Below are 12081 nucleotides of genomic sequence, written 5' to 3' on the forward strand. Positions count from 1 at the left end.
ATAGATTTATGTTTTTTTATGATCAAAAATATTTTTGTCTTTTTTTGTTATTGTTTACAAACTCAGGAAACACAAACCAATGTCAGTTTTTGCTTTTAAGTTATTTTGCACCATTGACTTCATTATAAATGTTGTCTGTAACAAAAATGAATAAGGACATATTATGATAATAACATTGATTGATATTGTTGGACCACCATCCTGTGGTTGTAAAGTATTCAAACAACAAAAGAATAAATGCTAAGTACATTTCAACAAAAGTGTAGACAGAATCATGTACTGTATGTATGTCAGCAGCCAAATTAGGAAACCGGTTATGCGACTTTCAAGGGTTTTACCTCACTTTAATTAATCGTGGCAGCTTGCCATGCCTTTTTAAAATGTAAACTGGCAGTATGAATGGATATACTGTTTTATAGCCTGTTATTTGCGCTCGATTGACTATTGATGCTCTGAAAAATCAGCCACCGAAAAAAACACTTTGTTCACAGAAACAGCACGGTTGAAACGGGATTTTGTGATGACGCAAGCGAGGGTCGGCAACCCGCGGCTCTAGAGCCACATTTTCCGAAAATGTATGAAAATGGAAAAAGATAAGGGTAATAAAATATATTTTTTGCTTTAATATGGTTCCTGTAGGAGGACAAACAGGACACAAAAATTCCTAGTTGTTAGAAATCCCACTGTTTATATGATTCACTGATGAGAGTATTTGGCAAGCGCTGTTTTGTCCTGCTAATTTCGGCGGTCCTTGAACTACAAACGTAGTTTGTTTACATGTACAAATTATTCCGACGCTGCCACAGAAGGACGTGCTTCATGCCACTCCTTCTTTGTCTCATTTTGTCCACCAAACGTTTTGTGCTGTGCGTGAATTCACAAACGCAAGCTTTGTTGATGTTGTTGACTTTTGTGGTGTGCTAATCAGGCATATTTGGTCGTGTAGAATAAATATGACATTTCTGTCAACAAGGACTGTATTGATCTGTATTGATATATAATGTAGGAACCAGAAATATTAATAACAGAAAGAAACAACCCTTTTGGGCGAATGGGGGAGGGAGTTTTTTTGGGTTGGTGCACTTATTGTAAGTGTATCTTGTGTTTTTTCTGTTTATTTAATCAAAAAAAAAATTATATATATATATATATATATATATATATATTTAGTATTTTTTAAATTTCTTGTGCGGCCCGGTACCAATCGATCCACGGACCGGTACCGGGCCGCGGCCCGGTGGTTGGGGACCACTGCTGTACGTGGAGCGACAGAAGTACAGTCTGCAATAACACCAGAAAAAGATGCTAGATTAGTTGCCAGTTGTTTTTTGTAATAAAGAAAAAGTCACTAAAAAGATTGGAGAAGGAAGAAACTTGTACATTGTACAATAACCACCAACAATGGAAAATATAGCAAAACTATACGCAGAAAAAGGGTGTTAATACTAATGAATATCACAGATTTGTTTTTAAATGTATGTAAAAATTGTTTTCATTAATAGCAGATTATGCAAATTAAATGATGCCGTCATGTTGACCACGCCCATAACCACGCCCCCACAGATACGGCAGCAATCTGGGGGAAACTCACGTATATTCTTAATCATGATATGTATCGTTATTGCAGGAGGATCCAATGTTACTTGCTATATAGATTTTAGGCCATATTGCTGATCCCTACACCACATCTTGCTTTGGAAAAGACATGACAGCCTATAAATGTGTTTTCATGTGGATCGTGATAGTTTTTTAAAATTCCATATTAGCTTGCATGTGAATGGATGAGTTTACTTACAGTTACACTCTTCTTTTTCAGGCAGTTCTGCACTGGAGAGTTTCGGTAAGGCAAAAACTTTTTTTTAGAATTAAAGGGGCCCTATTATGCAAAACCAACTTTTCTGACGAGTTGGCGCCTGTTTCTGTATATTTGGGATCCCGTAAATGTGAAATCAAACCATATATCTATCAAACCATATTTTCTTCTTCCAAACGAGCCTTCGGAATTTGAGACTTCAGTGACGTATTATGCTTTAGTTATGTCAGCGGATATCTCCATATATGGTCGAGGCTTACCCAAAGAGCTTTGTGCGAGTCTGCCGTTTTGTGTCAGTTGTAGTCCAAAGTTGTAGTCAGTAAGGTTCTCCGCTGTTTCCATTTCTAAGAAAAAGTAGCGTATAGTTATGTCAGTAGACTCCACATGGAAGCGCTAAAAACTGCAACATGGCTGTAAGGGTGGAGATGCAGTCGAAGGGAGCTTGGCCTGAGGAGAGCTACCACACGTAAATAAGACCGCCCACTAAACGGCACATTCTGGAGAGAAGGTCAGAAAGCATCTCAGAGATTGTCTGTAAGACATAATCTATACACAATTTGGACCAAAGTACCACCATTACATGTTATGTGGACCACAAGGAAGTGTTTTAAATCAAAACATGACCCCATTCAACACACGATAAATGTGTCATATTCTATACTGGCTACCCTAACATTAGGGTGGATATAATCGTTAAAGATGGATTATCTTTTTTGTAATACAAAAATTACTCTTCCTGGTAACTAATAATGAATGAGGTTATTTAAAGGCCTACTGAAATGTGATTTTCTTATTTAAACGGGGATAGCAGGTCCATTCTGTGTGTCATACTTGATAATTTCGCGATATTGCCATATTTTTGCTGAAAGGATTTAGTAGAGAACATCGACGATAAAGTTCGCAACTTTTGGTCGCTGATGAAAAAAGCCTTGCCTGTACCGGAAGTAGCAGACGAGTAGCGTGACGTCACAGGTTGTGGAGCTCCTCACATCTGCACATTGTTTACAATCATGGCCACCAGCAGCGAGAGCGATTTGGACCGAGAAAGCGACGATTTCCCCATTAATTTGAGCGAGGATGAAAGATTCGTGGATGAGGAAAGTGAGAGTGAAGGACTAGAGGGCAGTGGGAGCGATTCAGATAGGGGAGATGCTGTGAGAGGCGGGTGGGACCTAATATTCAGCTGGGAATGAGTAAAACAGTAAATAAACACAAGACATATATATACTCTATTAGCCACAACACAACCAGGCTTATATTTAATATGCCACAAATTAATCCCGCATAACAAACACCTCCCCCCTCCCGTCCATATAACCCGCCAATACAACTCAAACACCTGCACAACACACTCAATCCCACAGCCCAAAGTACCGTTCACCTCCCCAAAGTTCATACAGCACATATATGTCCCCAAAGTTACGTACGTGACATGCACATAGCAGCACGCACGTACGGGCAAGCGATCAAATGCTTGGAAGCCGCAGCTGCATGCGTACTCGCGGTACCGCGTCTGCGCATCCAACTCAAAGTCCTCCTGGTAAGAGTCTCTGTTGTCCCAGTTCTACACAGGCCAATGGTAAAGCTTGACTGTCATCTTTCGGGAATGTAAACAATGAAACACCGGCTGTGTTATCCGGCACAACAGTCAGGGGGTGCATTCTACGGCGGGGGTGCGTTATCCGGCACAACACCTGCCGCAATACACCGCTTCCCACCTACAGCTTTCTTCTTTGCTGTCTCCATTGTTCATTGAACAAATTGCAAAAGATTCACCAACACAGATGTCCAGAATACTGTGGAATTTTGCGATGAAAACAGACGACTCAATAGCTGGCCACCATGCTGTCCCAAAATGTCCTCTACAATCCGTGACGTCACGCGCAGGCGTCAGCATACCGAGACGTTTTCAGCAGGATATTTCGCGCAAAATTTAAAATTGCACTTTAGTAAGCTAACTCGGCCGTATTGGCATGTGTTGCAATGTTAAGATTTCATCATTGATCTATAAACTATCAGACTGCGTGGTCGGTAGTAGTGGGTTTCAGTAGGCCTTTAATGTCATTGTCTTAGTAAGACAATGAAACACAGTTTAGCAGCATCATCATTAAAGATAATAAAATAAAAAGACAAAAGTATGCAAACATTCTCTGTAAAAGTTTTGTCCTCCACGCAATCCTTGTAAATTTAATTTGTTAAAAGTATTTTTTTTTTTAGAAAAGTAACAAGTAACTACAAAATCCAAAACCAGTTACCGTAAGTTGGCACGTTGTGTAAATCGTAAATAAAAACAGAATACAATGATTTGCAGATCCTTTTCAACCTATATTCAATTGAATAGACTGCAAAGACAAGATACTTAATGTTCAACCTAGAAAACGTCTTTATTTTTTGTAAATATTAGCTCATTTGGAATTTGATGCCTGCAACATGTTTCAAAAAAGCTGGCACAAGTGACAAAAAAGAAAGTTGAGGAATGCTCATCAAACACTTATGTGGAAAATCCCACAGGTGAAAATGCTAATTGGGTGGGTGCCATGATTGGGTATAAAAGCAGCTTCAATGAAATGCTCAGTCATTCACAAACAAGGATAGGCCGAGGGTCACAAATGCCGGAGCAAATTGTTTAAGAACATTTTTCAACCAGCTATTGCAAGAAATTGACGGATTTCACCATATCACAATATCATCAAAAGGTTCAGAGAATCTGGAGAAATCACTGCACGTAACCAGCAAGGCTGAAAACCAACATTGGATGCTCGTGACCTTCGATCCCTCAGGCGGTGCTGCATCAAAAACCGACATCAGTGTGTAAAGGATATCATCACATGGGCTCTGGAACACTTCAGAAAACCACTGTCAGTAACTACAGTGCGTCACGACATCTGTAAGTGCAAGTTAAAACTCTACTATGCAAAGAGAAAGCCATTTATCAACAACACCCAGAAACGGTGCCGGCTTTGCTGGGCCCAAGCTCATCTAAGATGGACTGATGCAAAGTGGAAAAGTGTTCTGTGGTCTGACGAGTCCACATTTCCAATTGTTTTTGGAAACTCTGGACGTAGTCTCTTCCGGGACAAAGAGGAAAAGAACCAAAGTTCAAAAGCCAGCATATGTGATGGTATGGGGGTGTATTAGTGCCCAAGGCATGGGTAACTTACACATGTGTGAAGGCACCATTAATGCTGAACGGTACATACAGGTTTTGGAGCAACATATGTTTCCATCAAGCAATGTTTTCATGAACGCCCCTGCTTATTTCAGCAAGACAATGCCAAGCCACGTGTTACAAAAACGTGGCTTCATAGTAAAAGAGTGCGAGTTCTAGTCTGGCCTGCCTGTAGTCCAGACCGGCCTGCCTGCAGTGTGTGTAATGTGTGGCACATTATGAAGCCTAAAACACCACAACGAAGGACTGTTGAACAACTTAAGCTGTACATCAAGCAAGAATGGGAAAGAATTCAACCTGAAAAGCTTCAAAAATTGGTCTCCTCAGTTCCCAAACGTTTACTGAGTGTTATTTAAAGGAAAGGCCATGTAACACAGTGGTAAAAATGCCCCTGTGCCAACTTTTTTGCAATGTGTTGCTGCCATTAAATTCTAAGTTAATGATTATTTCCAAAAAAAAACAAGTTTCTCAGTTTGAACATTAAATATCTTGTCTTTGCAGTCTATTCAATTGAATGTAAGTTGAAAAGGATTTGCAAATCATTGTGTTCTGTTTTTATTTACGAATTACACAACGTGCCAACTTCACTGGTTTTGTATAATTAATTGCCAAGTCATTTTCCCAGCGCTCGCTATTATAAGCATTGTCAATTGTTAAGAAAGCTGTTGTGAAATATATAAAAATGTTCCGCAGGAAGGATGGTGTCCCTATCGGTTTCAAGGGCTGCACATTCCATAGGTATGTATACGATATATGTTGTATTAACCACTTTGTCAGTACATTGTAGTCATTTTCATTTCACTGCAACGCGTGCGGGCATTCTTTTTAAAGTATGCCAACAAACAGGACAGATTATATTGCATTAATGCGTATTAATCCTTTGTTCATTTTCAGGGTGATCAAAGACTTTATGATCCAAGGAGGAGACTTCGTCAATGTGAGTACTGCTTCGGTGATCGAGCGTGCGCTGCTGTGATCAGGATGTAGCCTGTGTGCGTGGGAAGGAAGTGGGGTCAGGTACCGATAGTTAGATAAACTAAATCAAAAATTCATCCCACAATGGTTGCAGGGCAAGTTGTTACATACAGTAGCACAATCAAAACGGAATGAAACACTAAAAAAATGAGTATTAAATAATGGGAGTGCGGATAGAGAGAGATGGCTCAGAAAACGGAGGACTAAGTAAAAGGCCAGCAAAGACCTCAGAGATGACGAGACAGGTTTTGGGATCATTTAAAAGTGAAAAAGTGAAATGTTTGCATAGTCAAACAGAGCTACCAGGAATCATACTGCATGTTTAAGAACAGCAAACAAGCAGAAACAAGATAAACGTCTATTTTGGCAGTTAACTATATGTTTGACTTGTATAAAAATTGTTTTAGTCAACACGTGTGAAGACACATTTTCACACGTGTTTTTTTATATTAATGCTAATGAGTTGCTGGTCCCAGATGCCAAACACAACTCCTTCAGTTAATTCCTTTTCAACTGCGCACACATTAAATTGTTGAATACATTGTTGCTGAATGTATCTTACTTAATTAGTCAGTTTTGTTTTGTTTACCTAGGTACCTTCTTCATGATCATCTGGCTACACAGTCTGTTTTTTTACACCATTTCATTTTTTCCACGTACCGTAAAATAATATATTGTGAGTCCACCGTTGGAAAAGTGCAATTTCAATGTTATGTGCATTTATAGGAAGAAAGAATAAAGGTCATTAGGAAAATCCTTGTTCATTTCAACAATTTTCCCCTAAAAGTCGCACTGAGGTGAGAAAATGGGTTGTGTTCGATTACTTGATAAATCGAACACATTAATTGCGAGATTAATAAAATAATCTTTAGCTGCTGTGTTGAAAGGCTTCAGTCGTCTGCTGCCAATAGTCCTTAAAGGGGAACATTATCACAATTTCAGAAGGATTAAAACCATTAAAAATCAGTTCCCAGTGGCTTATTTTATTTTTCGAAGTTTTTTTCAAAATGTTACCCATCACGCAATATCCCTACAAAAAGCTTCAAAGTGCCTGATTTTAACCATCGTTATATACACCCATCCATTTTCCTGTGACGTCACATAGTGATGCCAACACAAACAAATATGGCGCATAGAACAGCAAGCTATAGCGACATTAGCTCGGATTCAGACTCGGATTTCAGCGGCTTAAGCGATTCAACAGATTACGCATGTATTGAAACGGATGGTTGTAGTGTGGAGGCAGGTAGCGAAAACGAAATTGAAGAAGAAACAGAAGCTATTGAGCCATATCGGTTTGAACCGTATGCAAGCGAAACCGACGAAAACGAAACGACAGCCAGCGACACGGGAGAAAGCGAGGACGAATTCGGCGATCGCCCTCTAACCAACGATTGGTATGTGTTTGTTTGGCATTAAAGGAAACTAACAACTATGAACTAGGTTTACAGCATATGAAATACATTTGGCAACAACATGCACTTTGACAGTGCAGACAGCCCAATTTTCATCAATTAATATATTCTGGAGACATACCCTCATCCGCGCTCTTTTCCTGAAAGCTGATCTGTCCAGTTTTGGAGTTGATGTAAGCAGGCCAGGGAAGCTAGGGTCGATATTCTTCTCTTGATCATCTTCGGTGGCATAAGGGACGGTGTGAGCCAAGACATCCAGGGGTTTTAGCTCGCTCGTCTGCGGGAACAAACTGCCGCCATTGCTTGCCGTGCTACCGAGGTCCTTTGTCCCTGAATTGCTCACACACTCCGGCAGATTCAATGGGGGTCTGGCGGCATATTTCTTTGACTTTATCGTTGGAAATGCATCTGCTTTGAGTGTCGCAGGATATCCACACATTCTTGCCATCTCTGTCGTAGCATAGCTTTCCACGGTAAAGTGTGCGGAAAAAAACGTCCAATTTCTTGCCACTTTCGCATCTTTGGGCCACTGGTGCAACTTGAATCCGTCCCTGTTCGTGTTGTTACACCCTCCGACAACACACCGACGAGGCATGATGTCTCCAAGGTACGGAAAACAGTCGAAAAAACGGAAAATAACAGAGCTGATTTGACTCGGTGTTTGAGAAAATGGCGAATTGCTTCCCGATGTGACGTCACAACGTGACGTCATCGCTCCGAGAGCGAATAATAGAAAGGCGTTTAATTCGCCAAAATTCACCCATTTAGAGTTCGGAAATCGGTTAAAAAAATATATGGTCTTTTTTCTGCAACATCAAGGTATACAGGTAAAAGCCAGTAAATTAGAATATTTTGAAAAACTTGATTTATTTCAGTAATTGCATTCAAAAGGTGTAACTTGTACATTATATGTATTCATTGCACACAGACTGATGCATTCAAATGTTTATTTCATTTAATTTTGATGATTTGAAGTGGCAACAAATGAAAATCCAAAATTCCGTGTGTCACAAAATTAGAATATTACTTAAGGCTAATACAAAAAAGGGATTTTTAGAAATGTTGGCCGACTGAAAAGTATGAAAATGAAAAATATGAGCATGTACAATACTCAATACTTGGTTGGAGCTCCTTTTGCCTCAATTACTGCGTTAATGCGGCGTGGCATGGAGTCGATGAGTTTCTGGCACTGCTCAGGTGTTATGAGAGCCCAGGTTGCTCTGATAGTGGCCTTCAACTCTTCTGCGTTTTTGGGTCTGGCATTCTGCATCTTCCTTTTCACAATACCCCACAGATTTTCTATGGGGCTAAGGTCAGGGGAGTTGGCGGGCCAATTTAGAACAGAAATACCATGGTCCGTAAACCAGGCACGGGTAGATTTTGCGCTTTGTGCAGGCGCCAAGTCCTGTTGGAACTTGAAATCTCCATCTCCATAGAGCAGGTCAGCAGCAGGAAGCATGAAGTGCTCTAAAACTTGCTGGTAGACGGCTGCGTTGACCCTGGATCTCAGGAAACAGAGTGGACCGACACCAGCAGATGACATGGCACCCCAAACCATCACCCAACCATGCAAATTTTGCATTTCCTTTGGAAATCGAGGTCCCAGAGTCTGGAGGAAGACAGGAGAGGCACAGGATCCACGTTGCCTGAAGTCTAGTGTAAAGTTTCCACCATCAGTGATGGTTTGGGGTGCCATGTCATCTGCTGGTGTCGGTCCACTCTGTTTCCTGAGATCCAGGGTCAACGCAGCCGTCTACCAGCAAGTTTTAGAGCACTTCATGCTTCCTGCTGCTGACCTGCTCTATGGAGATGGAGATTTCAAGTTCCAACAGGACTTGGCGCCTGCACACAGCGCAAAATCTACCCGTGCCTGGTTTACGGACCATGGTATTTCTGTTCTAAATTGGCCCGCCAACTCCCCTGACCTTAGCCCCATAGAAAATCTGTGGGGTATTGTGAAAAGGAAGATGCAGAATGCCAAACCCAAAAACGCAGAAGAGTTGAAGGCCACTATCAGAGCAACCTGGGCTCTCATAACACCTGAGCAGTGCCAGAAACTCATCGACTCCATGCCACGCCGCATTAACGCAGTAATTGAGGCAAAAGGAGCTCCAACCAAGTATTGAGTATTGTACATGCTCATATTTTTCATTTTCATACTTTTCAGTTGGCCAACATTTCTAAAAATCCCTTTTTTGTATTAGCCTTAAGTAATATTCTAATTTTGTGACACACGGAATTTTGGATTTTCATTTGTTGCCACTTCAAATCATCAAAATTAAATGAAATAAACATTTGAATGCATCAGTCTGTGTGCAATGAATAAATATAATGTACAAGTTACACCTTTTGAATGCAATTACTGAAATAAATCAAGTTTTTCAAAATATTCTAATTTACTGGCTTTTACCTGTATATTGACGCTTACATAGGTCTGGTGATAATGTTCCCCTTTAAATTGGGGGTTTTCAAAGTGTGACCTAGTGCCTTGAAGAACTGTTGGGCTTTACCTACTGCTCAAACTACATTTGCTCACTTCCTACTTTGTTTACTTTCTATTTAATTTACCTTAACACACAATTCTTGATTGTTCTCAAGCTGCTGCCACTCCCCAGTAGTTTTGTGTTATGTGATGGCAAGCACTGTTTCCTAAAGGGTGACGGTACCGGTATCTGCAGCATCTACCGAGGTCCGTTTGCTGATGAGAACTTCCGGGTGAAGCATTCTGCGCCTGGTCTTCTATCAATGGTATGTGGCTTTGTCATAACATAACATGTAAGAGCAATTAAACAAGGTTCATTAAAACAATTGATATTAGAGAAACTATCCAGGGTCAAACTGTGACCATCATAAAACCTTTACTAAAACTGCAGGTCATTTTTAAAGCAACAATTTCAACATTATTTGATTTTATAAAACTTGTATTACCCACAGATAATTTTTTAAAGCAACATTTTTAACATTATTTACTTTTTTATACAACTTTTACTTACTACAGGACATTTTTACAGCAACATTTCCAACTTTATTTACTTTTTTGTAGTTGAGTTGAGTTTGAGTTTATTTCGAACATGCGTGCATACAACATGATACATCACAATTTCCAGTTTCTTTTTTCAACATGTTCGAAAAGGAGTAGGAAGAAGAGCTTATTTAATCCTACCCCTTTTCTTTTACATAACAGTTGCTAAAACTTTTGTTCACTTTCTGTTCTCAAGGTATTCACAATAAACTCCATAAGTAATCACAATAAAAATAAATAAATACATAATAATTGGTGAAGTAAGTTACATTTCATATGGTGAGATGAGTAAGATTATTTTGAAAATGAAGGTATGGATGGATGAAATAAATTCAGAATGTTTATCATGGTTCTTCTTCTTTGTACTTTGTAAACTCTTTAAGTTTGAAGAGTTTCTTGAAGTGGATTATATTAGTACATTGTTTGATTGTTTTGCTTAATCCATTCCATAATTTAATTCCACATACTGATATATTGAAGGTCTTAAGTGTTGTACGTGGGTACAAATGTAACCGTTAGTTTAAAAAAAACTCAAACTTTTACTGGGATTTTATTATAGAAACAATGCTTTTCTTTTATTGTGAAACAGAAATTGGTGGAAACAACCTTTTTACCTGTTATTGACTATGGAGAGGTTATTGACTTGCACTGAGATTCATCACCAACTGGGCTCCCCTTACTCACCATTGTGTGTTATACTCAATGGTTAACTGGACGTCGTTATGTGCTCGACGCCTCAATCATTGGTATATGTTCATCTGCAAAACCATTCTGGGTATCACTCCATCTTATCAGTCTTGTCTTTTAACAAAGAAACAAGGAAGTCACAATCTTCGTTCAATGAATGTTCTGCAATTTGTCGTCCCCAAAGTAAGAACTGAACTGGGCAAGAAAGCGTTTAGGTTTTCAGCACCGAATGCTTGGAATAACGTACAATCGGATCTTCAACTTCAAACCCTTGTTACATTAAATGAGTTTAAAGCTTCTGTGAAAGGATTGCAGTCTACCTTGTCTGTATGCACATGTGTTTTGTGAGCATGTTTTAATGATGTAAATGTTATGTTTTATGTGTTTACTGTTTTTAATGTAACCTTGCTGCCGCCCTCTTGGCCAGGTCTCCCTTGGAAAAGAGATCTTTGATCTCAATGGGATTTTACCTGGTTAAATAAAGGCTAAATAAAAAATAATAACTGCAGGTTATTTTTTAAGCAACATTTTCGACATTTACTATTATAAAACTTTTACTAACTACCGATCATTTTTAAAGCAATAATTTTAACATTATTTTATTTCATAAAACCTTTACTAAATACAAGTCATGTTTTAAAGCAACATTTTTAATATTATTAAACAAATTTAAACTTTTTGTAAAGAAACATTACAAGCGGTAGAAAATGGATGGATGGATGGATACTCTCATAAAATCTTTACTAGCTACAGGTCATTTTAAACGCAACATTATTAACAATATTTACTTTCATAAAACCTTTACTACATTAATTCTTTTTTTTACTTTACAAATTACAGGTCATTTTTAAAGCAACATTTTAAAACATTATTTACTTTCATAAAACCTTTATGAGCTCCATGTTTTTTAAAAGCAAAATGTTCAACAATATTTAATTTTATAAGACATTTACTAACAACAGATAATTTTTAAAGCAACATATTCAACGTTATTTACTTT

General features: G+C 38.8%; 1 protein-coding gene across 2 annotated transcripts in view; it reads left to right on the forward strand.

The window, feature by feature from the left end:
* The window catches only part of ppih (peptidylprolyl isomerase H (cyclophilin H)), a 48747-nt gene that overhangs the window by 29607 nt on the left and 7059 nt on the right, over window positions 1-12081 (forward strand). Inside the window, exons 3-6 of one of the 2 annotated variants that reach the window (XM_061975562.1) lie at window positions 1817-1840; window positions 5676-5720; window positions 5877-5919; window positions 10028-10120. In XM_061975562.1, coding sequence (XP_061831546.1) covers window positions 1817-1840; window positions 5676-5720; window positions 5877-5919; window positions 10028-10120 — 205 coding nt within the window. The remainder of the gene's footprint in view (window positions 1-1816; window positions 1841-5675; window positions 5721-5876; window positions 5920-10027; window positions 10121-12081) is intronic. The other variant, XM_061975570.1, reaches the window with a different exon arrangement.

The sequence above is a fragment of the Nerophis lumbriciformis genome, linkage group LG01 (genome assembly GCF_033978685.3).
Source record: "Nerophis lumbriciformis linkage group LG01, RoL_Nlum_v2.1, whole genome shotgun sequence".
Lineage (NCBI taxonomy): Eukaryota > Metazoa > Chordata > Actinopteri > Syngnathiformes > Syngnathidae > Nerophis > Nerophis lumbriciformis.